A 13,444-nucleotide genomic window follows, 5' to 3' on the forward strand; every position below is an offset into this window, starting at 1 on the left:
TTAGATAGTCCCTCCATTCTTAAAGCTCCCGAAACTCAATCCCTTCCATGTTAGAGGCCTCGCTGTGTCTGTCAGCCCACAAGCACTGAATTTTTTCATTTGTGTTGGGCTGAACTTTATGCCATCTCCAAAATTTATAACCCCAGTACCTCAGAATCTGACTGTATTTGGAGATAGTCTCTTGAAAGAGGTAATTAAGTTAAAACAAGGTCATGAGGATGGCCCCGAATTCAATATCAACCGGCGTCATTATAAGATGAGGACGTTTAGACATACAGGGAAGACAATGTGAAGATAGGAGGCAGATGGTCATCTACTAGCTGAGGAGAGAAGCCTCAGAAGAAACCAACCCTTGCTCACTCCTGGATCTCGGATTTCTAGACACCAGAACTGTGAGAAAATAAATTCCTGTGGTTTAAGCCACCCAGTCTGTGGTACCCTGTTATGGTAGCCTGATTTTCTACTCACCCATCCTCTTTTGTACTCCATTTCTCTCTTCACTTTCCTTTCTATGTGTACTTCATCTAATCCAGCAGTCTTAAACACTAATGGGCACAGTCTCCAATACACCCTTCCAATTCTCTCTCTCTCTCTCTCTCTCTCTCTCTCTCTCTCTCTCTCTCTCTCTTTCAGTTATTGTCTATTAGGATCTAACATGAAGCAATTGTATATGTAAAAATCACTGCATTAACATGCAGCAGACACAGAGCAATTCCTGTAACTAAAAGGTGTCCTCATGAAAATTAAAACAAACAATGCCATTCAATGTCAGAAAGGGCTTGATGAAACAGATAAACTGTTGCTGGGAATATAAATCAGTAGAAAATTTCTGGAAGGTAATTTAGCTGTATACATCAAAAGTTTAAAAAATTCATACTTAAATGCTGAATATCCCAGGGAGGCGGTGGTAAAAGAAAATGAGGAAGTCAGGGTGGGGGAAATAAACTGCAAATGGCCAACAAGCATGTGAGGAAAATGTTCAACCTCATTAACAATGAGAAATGAAAGAAATAACAGAGAACAATCCACTAATGGTAGAAATCTAAATTGATAAATCTTCCTGAGTGACGAATTAACGATATTTATTAAAATCCTTAAAATTACATGTTCTTTTTTGTTCCACCAATTTCATTTTGAGGAATTTAACTTAAAGAAATAACAATATGAAAATATTTACTGCGTCATTTTAAAAGGAAAATAATCTAAATGTTCAAAAAGAAGGTTAAATGAATAATTTATAAAAATGATAAATATTTATTAAATTATTTAATGATAAAAGGATTTTCATTATGCAATGTTAAATGGGGAAAGGGTACATAAAATTGTCTATTCCAATTTTTAAAAATATATGCATATGTGTAAATTCCCTTCAAGGATACACATCAACACTAAGAATTTCTGAGAGACAGTTTATGTTATTTTTTTTCTCTCTGTGCTCTTCTGAATGTTTCCAGTTAGAATTCATTATGTTTTAAAGTAGAGAACCAGCACATTCTTAAAAAAGAAAAACAAAAACAGGAAACAGATGGGATGGGATGGAAAGGAAAGGAAGGAGAAAACAGCACTGCACACATTGGAAAGAGGTGATGTCATCGCATGTCACAAATTTCTCTTACAGTCCAAGGCTGAACCCTGCTGGCATCACCAGTGAGGAACACATCAGGCGTCTTTTAAAAATGCTTGTAGAAAAATGGCGCTGAAAAACAACCTGAGTAGAAGTCCTGAGGGAGTCTAACTACCCAAACGCAGGGTGGTGTCAGTGTAAAGCAGACAGCAGCTTAATCCACCCTTCTAAGTCTTCTCGGGAGAAGAAAGGGCTGGATGTGGAACAGAACATAGTCTGACTTCCTATCAGCACTCTGAAGACACTGTTCTCCTTTCATCTTAAATTGCAGTTGCAGAAGCTTAAAGGAAAGAGATACTGGCTTCCTGACCCGGGTGACAGGAGCGTCTGGACACCATCAATACCTCTGCTACTCAAAGTGTCATTGCTATGGTTTGGGTGATCAAAGTTGGGCCACCGCCTGGCATCACTTTCCTCAGGGCTCACAGCTGGGCAGCAGAGCCAGTACTGGGACATGAAAAGAACAAGAAAAGCAACTAGATATATGCTCCGTCTCCTTCTCCCCTTTTACACAGAGTGAGCGTCCATCAAGAAAACCATGTGATTGGAGAGGCACAGTGGTAAGAGCTAAAGAAACTGGGATTTTATCCGCATCTCAAACTGCCTGCCATTTAATTATGACTATTTCTCGGGCCCTAGTCTTCTAATCTATAAAACAAGACAATCTAAGTTGCCCTCTTAGTGCAGTAGGCAGCGCGTCAGTCTCATAAGACAAGACAATCCCGTCTTCCTGAAGGTGGAAGGTTAGACTACAGGTCTCTGTCCCTTGAAAATGAGTGAGTGTAAGAGGAATGCACATGGAAGGTCAGACACATTGCTGTTCAAACCTGTCCACCTCAGAAACGTGAAGATGACCCACATTCAACAGAACACAGAATCTCTACTCATCTCCACTCCCCTTAGATCTGCAAAAAGGTCTCAGACTTTCAAAAAAAATCCATATAAAGGTGGGGGCATCACATAATCCTAAATTCAAAGAATGTATCCCAACTTGCACTCGCATGAAGTCAATGTTTGGCATTTTCCAGACGCATTCAGAACCTAGCTTTCCAATAAAGGCCTAAGCTACACAGTTGAGTGCAGCGTTGTGACATCGCCACAGCACAAAGACACGAAAAGATAAACAAGGCCGACACAGCGAGATTCAGCTTCCCAATACTGACATAATTTTGAAAGCTCCAATTCCACTTGAAACTAAAACTTCTGAGTTTTTCATCCAAGTGAGACATTGGAAACTTTGTGTCTGCCCTTGGTTCAACTCCTTCCTCCCCTTTCCTGCAGTGACGCCACTGCTCTGCAGGTCACCTGACAAGGTGATCTTTGGGATTAGGGCTTCTTTGTGCTGATAACTCCCCGTCCACCCCAATCGATCATAATCTAATGCTTCGATCTGTGCATAAATATAATTAAATTAAATGTGACAAATTCTATAACCCCCATGCTTTTCAAAGGTCAACCATAAAAATGTGATACTTTGGTTGGTTCATCAGCACTACCCTTTTTCTAAAAAAAAAGCAACACAATAAAAGTTATAGTGATCACTTTCTAAGCAGGCATATAAGAAGGCTTGGAAATCACTTTTTGTGGCATCATCTTGAAAGTGAAAGCATTTTTTCTAGAGATATACATGCAGCCGGGAAATGTTTGCAAAGATCAATGCGTTCCCACAGCTAGCTTTTTATTAGGCATCAATTAGGGGACCCAAATACATTCAAAATATTATCAATTATTAATTTAAGTGGGACAAGGGTAGCCAAGATAAAGTGTGAAACATACTGTCAAACTTTTAAAGGAGGCAGATGTTCAAACTTGTTAGAATTGTACTTTTTTAAAAAAGCTTTTATTTACCTCAGAGTAAAGACTTATCATAAATAATTACCAACAATGTTTCTGCATTGTGAGTAATGTTTTTGTGATGTCCAGTTAATGTAGCAAATCTATCTCAAAATACCTCTTAGATGGGGCTGACAACACCCAAATGTGTTAAATCCAAAACGGCAGAAGGAGAATTTTACTTAGTTCTGCCACACACTGAATGGCATAAACACCCATGAGCACATACTTTCCAAAAATATTCAGGGACGAAGTAAGGACACAGGAAAGCCTACGCAATAACCAATTATCCAAAAAAGAAGGAAGTGAAGTATCCCACATCTGTAAAACTTTGTTTACACAATGAACTCTTTGAAACCTGCTGAATTTTTTACAGGGGAGTAAGTCATAATTAGAATAATAGAAAGGTAGTACATACACATACATTTCTGTATGTGCATAATCTGATATTTATCTGTAAAGGATTTATTAAAAATATGAAAACCTGCCCTTACTACTTAAATTAAAATTTGGCAGTGGAGAGGATTATTTCTACTACTAGCTGCCAGTGACTTAGCTTCCCCACGTGTCTAACGTTCAGATGGACAGAAGCTGCTCCTAGGGCAGCTTTCAGAGCTCAGTTCAAACAGCATCTCCTCAAAGAGGTCTTCCATGCTCTTCCTCCAAGTCCACAGCTCACTGCCTTCTCAGCGACAAGGACTCGGGGCACACCAGGCTTCCCTTTATGAATGCATATCCTTAATTGCTTATTATCCGTCTTCCCCTACCACTATATTAAAGCTTTATGAGGAAATTTCCTATATTCTGTTCCTTGAATCACATAGACACACAGTAAATATTTGATCAACGAATTAACAACAGTTACTGCTTCATCCACCTTAATCAAGAACTATCACTGAGTAAGCCTGGAAAAAATAGGTATTTATGAAAGCTATGCAAAAACAGTTCAGCTTTCATACCAGGAGCACCAGTGCCCATGTCACTGAGCAAGGTGGCCCCAGTCACTGCCTTGTTCTTTGCCAGTCATTTAGAGATCATGAGAAGATTTCTCTCCACCCTCAATCCTTCCTTTCTACATTCATACTGGTTGAAGTTAAATTTGTTTGATATTAATTATGCATACTCTTTCTAGGGCCCAGGGAAACAATTTCTAACTAAAGTTGATTTTCAACAAGATATAGAAAGTATAATATATCATAAAAGGAGACTTAAGACGTCTTTGGGACATTTGAACTGTAATAATATGTTGACATTTCAATCACATTTGACTGTTTTGTTTGGGTGCAGATCTTCCCATCATTCATGAAATGTGTTCCTTGTCAAGAGGAGGTGGCCTCGCAGCGTCAGCAGGACGGCTTTGCATCTGACATGGAGTGTGGGCACACCCTGGGCAGCAGGCGTCGGGGCTGCCTACCACAGGAGCCACCATCACAAGAATCCATTTCCTTCTGTGTTTAGCGGTTCCTGCCACTCTTGACCATCTACTTTACTTTTTACTCCGTCTATTCTAAATATATTTCCCCCTCTCATGGCTTGCTCTTATTGATGCTTTCTGCTCACTCACATCATACTTACTCCTGACTTCCTTCTTCTTTTCCTTTGTCGTTCAGCTTTTACTAATACAACCAGTTAGATACCTTGCTCCATCTTGTGAACTCAGGTCTTCAGACCAGGCTGAGTCACCATCATCCCTGTTAGGCAATGTTCTTGTGCAGCCCCCATCAAAGGCACCAGGTAAGTCTATAAATCAGTCACCTGGATCCAGCCAGCTGTCACCAGAGGAGTGACAAAGAAAAATAAAGTTAATTTGGGCCTCATGGCCTTGGATAGCAAACCTCTGGGAAAAGGAAATAACAAGAAACTAGGGTCAAGAACAAGAAACTAGTTCACTGATAGAACCACTTAATAACTAAATTTGAGGTGCAGCAAAGTGACTTATTTTTTCAAGAGGAATAACTGGAATTCAGATTTTGCTTTCTCTATTTTACTCTACTATCCTCTTTCATGTTTGCTACTAAAAAAAGAAAAGTGAAAAGTGGCAAAGATCAAAATGCCATGGTTTACACACAAAATCAGTAACTGGGCCCTCTGTTCTAATATTGACTTTTCACCCTTTTAATCTATCTTTTCATCCTATTTTTCATCAGAACTCTGCTGTGCCCAAATACAAATATAATAGACAAGGGCCAGAGAATTTTGTTCAGAACTGTAGAAAGTAGATGAAGTTCCCACTTGGGCCATATCCGGTTTTCTGCAGTCACAAAACTCTTATTCAACCCTGTGTAGGAGAAGCAAATTACATAAAGAAGGGAACAAAACTTCCCTTTTATGTAGTTTTTAAGTCTGAATATTTTTTAAAGTTATTTTTGTAGGCTTCTGGTGATCATGTATGTCTTCAATTACTTATCTTCACAGATTTTTAAGTTAATAAAATTATCAGCATGGTATATTCTAAATCTAAATTAGTTTAGTTTAGAAAAATATCTTGCTGGGTTATTTATTTATCTGTGGCTTGGGTTCCAAAAAGAAAGTTTATTATCATGGAAAGGGGAAAAATCTTGGAGATAGGAAAAGATAGTAAATTATTCAAATAAATAAATAAGTTACCTTGTAATTTGAAATGTCATCAGTATGTTTGATGATTACTATCGTTCATACACATATTCATTTCATACTTTTAGAATATAAAAACCCACAAAGTTCAAGATTAGAAAGAAGTGTTTATTCTATCAGCAAGTGTCCTCAATGTGTCAGCTGCAACGTTTATCAGTTCATAATTAGGAAAGCTAATGCACCATCAAAAAGGAACTTTTATAAAATAATATCCAAAAGGTAAGGTTCTAGTCTCAACAGATTTTATGAGGATAAAAATAGGGACTGACTCGTTTTTTCCAACTATGGGAAAATTAGGGGGAGGGGAGCAATTATGTTCTATGGTTACGAGTGATTCTTAGCTAAAAAATTACAGCATCTTCCCGTTTCATGTACTAAGTTTGTGCATTTTTTTAATTCTTTGCTCCAAACTGTTTCTTTCATCTGACAAATTCAAGAAAATTAAAATTGTATTACTGAGGACACATGAGGAATTTAATCTTGAAAGAAGTGAACTACAAGGAAGTACCATTGTGATATTTTGATATAAAATCAGAAAGATACTGAGCGTTAAGAAGCGTAATATTTCTATCATTTAAAACTAAGCCCATTGGGAGAGGAAGCCTCATTTTGAATGACTCACCAATGCGAGTGCACTGAAGCCAACATATTCCTTTGATGAGATTTGATGTTCGTTGTCACGATAAACCTAAAACCTAGGGTATTACCAATGACCCATGCTCCAAGAAACCAAAGTTTAATCACCCATGCTCCAAGAAACCAAGATCAGAACCAAGAAGTGGAACCATTTTTTATATCCCGCATTTATTTAGGCAAACCAAGTTGTAGATAGGAAATTAAAGCGTTCTAATGTTTTACAAATACAGAAAGAAGACACAGAAATAATACCCTGAAGAAAGTGCATCTGAGAACATAGTTCTGTCTCCGGAGGACACCTGCAGTGACCACACAGCAGCCATGGCTGACACATCCTTCCGTCATTCCTGTTATTACATCGGTCAGTAGTTCAAATAGATAATTCAGCGATTTGCCTTTAAACAAATAATAATACTAATGATTCTGGTAGCCTTGAAGGGTCTGTGAGTGACTACACTGTACATACATGATATTAGGCGTAACGTGTTATTTCAATGTAAGGGAAGTAATGCCTTATTACCCGATTACTGTGACACCCACTAGCATGTGAACTAGTTTGCATAGGTGAGTCCTTTGGGCAGCATGATGTCGCTCTAGTCCACCGAGGCTTCAAGATTCACAGTGTAGAGGAAAAAAACATGAATTAAAGCATTTCTACTAAAATATATTTTAATAGCTGGTGTTAACAATTTGCATAACAAAAGCCAGATTCTATTAGTTACATTGGGTTGTTTCTTCTGTGAGCCCCTTCATTTTAAAAACATTGTTTCCCTCAAAACTGTAAGCTCTCAAAGTTAGTAAAATCTTGCAAATTAATCAACCACAATTCTACATATTTTAAAGTAAATAAAAGCCAAACTGCACAGTGATTCAATTTTGCACTTTCATCACAAGCCAAAGGCCAAACTGTTCCACGCCATGCCTGGAACACACTCGCTGCTGCTTCTAAGATGCTCAGCTATTCCTTGTGTGGACACTGAAGAATGGGACTACAATGCAGATTTTTTTCCTTTAAGTAAAGCATTCTTAATAGCACTGGATTACAAAGAAGTATACACTATGCAAACCGAATTCCATACATCTAACACCAAAAACATGGAATTTCCATGAATACACTAAAGTAACATGGACAACTGGGGATGAGATTTGCCCTGGGGGCCCTTCCAGGCTTGTGGACTCCGGGAGCCTAAGCATCCTGGAATGATGACCACAGAAGCATTATACAATGTCATGAGTTTTTGGATCATTGGTAGTTGACAGCGGCCTGGGAAGGACCTAATGGGCAAGGAATACTTGGGAAGGAGACTTTCATTTATCACTTGTTTACATAGCTTCTTCCTTCACTAAAGCTTTCTCGGCACCATGTCGCGTTACCCAAAACAAGCACACTCCAGCCACTTTTAGATGATCAGAAGCAAATAGCTAAGATATAATGAATTTGTGAAGTGAATTTCATCTTGTGTAATGAATTCAGCCTCATGATATAGGTATTTTATATCTCAAGCCTAAAATTAATGTTTATGCAGCTTAACTATATATAAATCTACAAAGAACCATTCAAAAATTGGTGGAAAGAGTCAGTATTTTCTAAATTCCTAAACCTTTAGAAGTAAAATAATCAGCTATCACCCTTCATACCTGTCAGGAGCGTCTTACTTCCCCACCGCAAAAATACCAATCATGTGTAATAAAATATTACTATAGGATAAGCAGAAGCTTGCTTTTCTTTCCCAGACAATAGTGGACAAACAAGGCTAATCAAAAAGGCACCTATTTTTGTATATATCTATGTTATAATTTTGGTATAAACTATATCTACTTTATATAGAGATGTGTTATTAAAGGATCACACACATTTTCTCTGTCTTTTCATTAAAAACATTCCACTGGAGTTGAACAAATCAAAAAGAGATACACCCCTTCAACTTCCACTGTTTTAGAAAAAAGTTGGCTTCCCAACCCCCAAAGTGTTGTAGCGCTCAACACAGAGATGACAAGGGAAAAAAGACTGTGGCAAAACGGGCAAAACCGCATCTTTACCATCGTCAAGCAATGACTCTAGTGGCAAGGGAGGGGCTGGTCTGGTCTCATCCCTCTTCACACAAGGGGCTCTTGGAAATTGTGCTTGCATATTCCTGGGTGGTGTCTGGAGGTGGGGGGAGGCCTGAGAAGATGCAGGGACATCTGGCAACCAGATAAATGCTAATGTGAGATTACAAGAAGACACTAAGAAGTCATCTTGCCACAGGTGAGAGATAGAAAGCGTCCTTGGAGACTGAGAATTCATAAAAACACTTGCTACAAAAACTGCTTTTCTCCAGAGAGGTGTGATCCACACACAGCATTGCTTCCGGAAACTTGAAAAGTCTATCGCATGGCTCCTTGTGCTTTTGTCAGGCTGGAGGACATGGGCTTAGGAAAGCAGGCGCGTGCTCTCGGTGCTGGGCACCCACAGGCTTCCGTAACTTGATTTGTAAAAAGGCTCGTTTCTTAGACCCTTGCTTAGCTGTCAGCGTTATGTGTGATACCTCTTGCCAAACTGAGGCTGGGCAGGTACCGTGTTGAAAGAGGAAAAGCTATTCAGCGATGTAGCTTTGAAAATGATTCTGTAAAACAGCACTTTGGTATTAATACACATAATTCCTATATTTCTGCTGAGATGCTTAATATCCTGACAAACTTTAGTGACAATGACAACACTATCAAGTGAGAGTGTCAGAAGCACGTGACATCTTGTTCTCCCTCAGTCTTGACTGTAAAATAACCTCCCTCCCGTTAAATTCTGATCAGATCTGAATTCCTAAAGGCTGGAAGCAGAAACATCTTACTATGCAAACATTATGTAAAGCTTACAATTTAGGAGAATTATTCCTCAAGTAAGTATTGACTTTTACATTCAATGAACCCGATTTTGAAATCAGTGGATGAGAAAAACAATGAAATATCAAGCTGCTACTTTATGGTAACTTTTCCCCATTATCCTTATCATTTTAAGTCAGTTTTCTTTGAGTTCCCTATAAATGTGCTATTTATCAAAAAATGTACCTGTCCTACATTTAGTCTGCAAAATTTAATCAACAACGACTCCTTTTTTATAATCGTGAAAAGAAGTCTGGGTGAAACGTAAATATTTACTTAATGGTATAATAAAACTGAGCAAGCTCATTTCCCTCAATTTTAATGCACATAAATTTTTGCAAGAATATTGCAAATTAAGTTTGTGTTTGCAGGTTTGTGTACAGGACATCAAAACTGATATGGGGTTTAATCAATCTAATCATGACCGGTCATTTCAATGATAGAAAATCAGTCAAACTGCCTATTCCGTAAAGCTCACTCAAAAAAAGTCTCTAGTTATTTGCCTGAATTTGGTCTCTCTTCAATTTTATGTCGGTGTCATGCAGATGAAGCTTGCGTGCAATAAATTTTATTCTATTTACTCTTTTAGCTAGATAAGATGAAACTACAGATTTTCAAAAGTATTTGCTAAGCTCTCAAAGGTGTTAATAAATTAATGTTTGCCTTTGGACTGATAAACATTTCAATAAAATATATTTTGTTAAGTTCTTTGATTAAAAGGTATATGGAGATATCCCCAACCCATACATTTTATTACACTTTTGAGACTTAGCTTTTTCAGCTTCACCTCAACTATAGAGTCAGATCCTACATGAATGCTACCCTGTTGCAGGTCCCAATAAATGACAAAATCAGAAAAACACAGTTGCTGATGGATGTTAATCTCAGGTGATCTTGACTGTGGACTCAGGTGAAAGTCACAACCCACCAGCAAAGGCTGCAGTCATGGCTGTGAATCCAGAAAGAAACTGCAAGGTCACTCATTTGAAAAATCAAAACCTGACAACAATTCCATCTTCAGTGAGCAGCCTCTGCCTGGACCTCCAACCTCTGAGGCCATTCCTATCTCGCCCCCTGAATGTGATTTAGGAAGTAAAAAGCAGAAAGTGACCAGAAAGTCTTCTGTTTTACTGGTTTCAGTGGCTACATTTCCATTCCAGAATTTGAATACCTTTTCCAAAAAAGAAACCAGATCCTCTCTCTCTCTCTCTCTCCCTCTCTCTCTCTCTCTCACCCTCTCTCTCTCTCTCTCTGTAGATTGGGTCGGTCACTTTTTGTTCACACTTCCTATCCCACTTTGTCACTGGCTCCTGTTAAGTTTTCTTAACTTTTAAATCAGCAGCGGCATTAAGTTAATGAAAGCTGTTCAATAAACACCTAAATCACTTATTTACTAGAGGATACATCTATTTCCTAAAGTGTACATCCTTCAAAACTAGAGTGCAATGCAGCAGGAGAATCTCAAGCAACTTTTCAAATTATGTTTTTCTGATGAGCTGACAACTAGAGGAAAGGCTTTTAGATATCGGCCACACTTTTAGATCTAGTAGGAGTAATGGGCAGTGCAGCTGCCTATGTTACAGAAGCTTGAACCTACATGTCATGCAACAGGGTAAAGGCTATTAGGGAGATCATATAGATGGCCTTAAATCTGCCCCTTGCAGAATAGCTATGAAGTTATTTGGTCCTGACATTCTGTGGAGCCAAGCATATGTGTGGGTCCATAGAATGTAAGTGGAGAGTAGGATATGTCTTGGTACAAATAAGAAATAAATAGACCCAAGTTGGCCAAGGAAACAAAAAATTTCTTTGTTCACTAGAAGTTTCTAGTTCCCTAAGGCCACCACTCAATATAATTTTAACAGAACTGTCATTTTGCCATTGCTTACTTTATTGTACTAGATGATTTTCACTGGAATTGGAAATTGCCTAATGACTCCAAAGCTACGCGGTTTTTAAATTATTGGCTGTGTTGCTGAATTAAGAGAATTGGCTTCTGGTGATTCCAAAGTGACAGCTAAGAAGTCTCATATACGTGTTACATTTACAAGACAATCAACATCTCTATTAAAGTCTACAAAAATACATCTCCCCAGAAGGGTTCAGTAGCCAATCAAGAAAAAAAAAACAACAAAAACCAGTAATACAATTAGCAGCACCAGGTCTCCAGACCTAATTGTTTTGTTTACAGGAACTACTGAAAATGCTGCTGTTCTCAGCCCAGAAATCATTCCTTCTTCCTGGTACCTGTGTGTCTAATTGTCAAAGTAAGGGTAAATTATTGTAAAATAACTGCCAAGTTGTCTTAAAAGTGTCTTCTATCTTTTAAAAAGACTAGGTTTAGTATACATTAGAGTAAAGCTCAAAGGGCAAGGGGAAATAATTAATTAACAAACTCAATGTAATTTGCTGGGAGCATCCCGGTTTTCCCAGTTCTCTGCACCGTGCCGTACATCCAGCCGTCATCGATGGGCTGCACGTTGACAATGTAGTCGCCGTCCCTGAAGGAGACTTCATCTTCATCCTGGGCACTGTAATCGTACATGGCTCGGTAGGTCCTCTGAGAAAAGAAAGACGGGGTCACTATAAACACCAATATAGTCATGGCCACAAATGCCAATCGCAACCAACCAGACCACTCATAAAGCAACTGTTAGGAATGTTTCCAAGTACATTTATTTCTGGAGAGTTGTCCACCAGAGCCTAGTGTCCTAACTGCTTATCTCAAGTTTACTAGGCTAGCAAAAAGCTAAGATTTGGGGGCCAGAACGGGGATAGAGCAAGCCACTAAATACAAATGCTAGCCTGTCAAAAAGTAAGCTTTAAAGTAGTGAAGCCCAACTCCCCCCAGGTTCGGCTAACCTCAGAGACATCAGGTGACATAGATTCTCCCCTAGTCCACAGTCTTCAGAGATTAAAACCTGCCATAGTGGCAGGCAGACCCATGTCACTGCCAAGTCACAACAACTGGCCCCTGGCAGAGGAATAAACTTTTCTTGAGCAAGTATTTAAAATGTTTGTTTCCTCTTAAAAATATACAAAACAAATAGAAGAAAAAAATCAGTACTATTCTAATTTTTTGGCTTTTGTAGAAATTTTTTGGCTTTTGGTAGAAATTTAGCATATACATGTTCTAAATATTAGGGTACATATAACTAAATCTTTATTATAATGAGGAAAATGTTTACTTCCTCACTTCAAACTATGTTATAAAACTATATCATCAATACAGTATAGTATTGGCATAAATCAATGGAACAGAATAGAGAGCTCAGAAATAAACCTATACATGTATGGTCAATTAATTTATGACAAAGGACCCATGAATATACAATGTGGAAAGGACAATCTCTTCAATAAAAGGTGTTGGGACCACTAGACAGCCACATGCAAAAAGAATAAAACTGGACCACTACTTTACACAATACACAAAAAATTAACTCACAATGGATTAAAGATACAAATGTAAGAAATGAAATAATAAAATTCCTAAAAAAAAAAAAATGTGGTCTTGGCAATGATTTTTTTATTTGACACCAAAAGCAAAGGCAACAGAAGCAAAAATGAATGGGACTACATCAAACTAAAAAGCTTCTGCACAGCAAATAAACCAGCATTAAAATGAATAGGCAACTTACTGAATGGGATAAAATATTTATAAATAATATCTCTGATAAGTGATTATATTCAAAATATAAATTGAGTTTTACCATATTTGTTTTCACTTAAGGCCAAGAGTGTAGTTAATATTAACATCAGATGATCCCAAAATCAAATGAATTCATACACTGAGGAAACTGACTGAGACACAAAAAATTTTAGAACAACTAAAGATAAATTTCAAACTGCAGGGGTTAGTGGGCGGGGGGGGGGGGGGGG

The 13,444-nt window shown here is 38.1% G+C and overlaps 1 protein-coding gene and 1 long non-coding RNA gene across 3 annotated transcripts in view; both read right to left on the reverse strand.

The window, feature by feature from the left end:
- Positions 1-1,234: 1,234 nt before the first annotated feature.
- On the reverse strand, positions 1,235-4,180 carry LOC107182508. Its single transcript, XR_001513224.1, has 2 exons — positions 2,343-4,180; positions 1,235-2,289 (listed from the first exon to the last, which is right to left on the reverse strand). It is a non-coding gene; the product is annotated as an uncharacterized LOC107182508 (long non-coding RNA).
- A 2,669-nt stretch (positions 4,181-6,849) lies between these two features.
- Positions 6,850-13,444, reverse strand: part of NEBL (nebulette) — a 370,552-nt gene continuing 363,957 nt past the window's right edge. For both annotated transcript variants that reach the window (XM_006759924.2, XM_015561463.1), the window contains one exon: positions 6,850-12,125. In XM_006759924.2, the coding sequence (XP_006759987.1) occupies positions 11,949-12,125 (177 nt within the window). In that variant the 3' untranslated portion in view covers positions 6,850-11,948. The remainder of the gene's footprint in view (positions 12,126-13,444) is intronic.

The sequence above is a fragment of the Myotis davidii genome, unplaced genomic scaffold (assembly GCF_000327345.1).
Source record: "Myotis davidii unplaced genomic scaffold, ASM32734v1 scaffold376, whole genome shotgun sequence".
In the NCBI taxonomy this organism is placed as follows: domain Eukaryota; kingdom Metazoa; phylum Chordata; class Mammalia; order Chiroptera; family Vespertilionidae; genus Myotis; species Myotis davidii.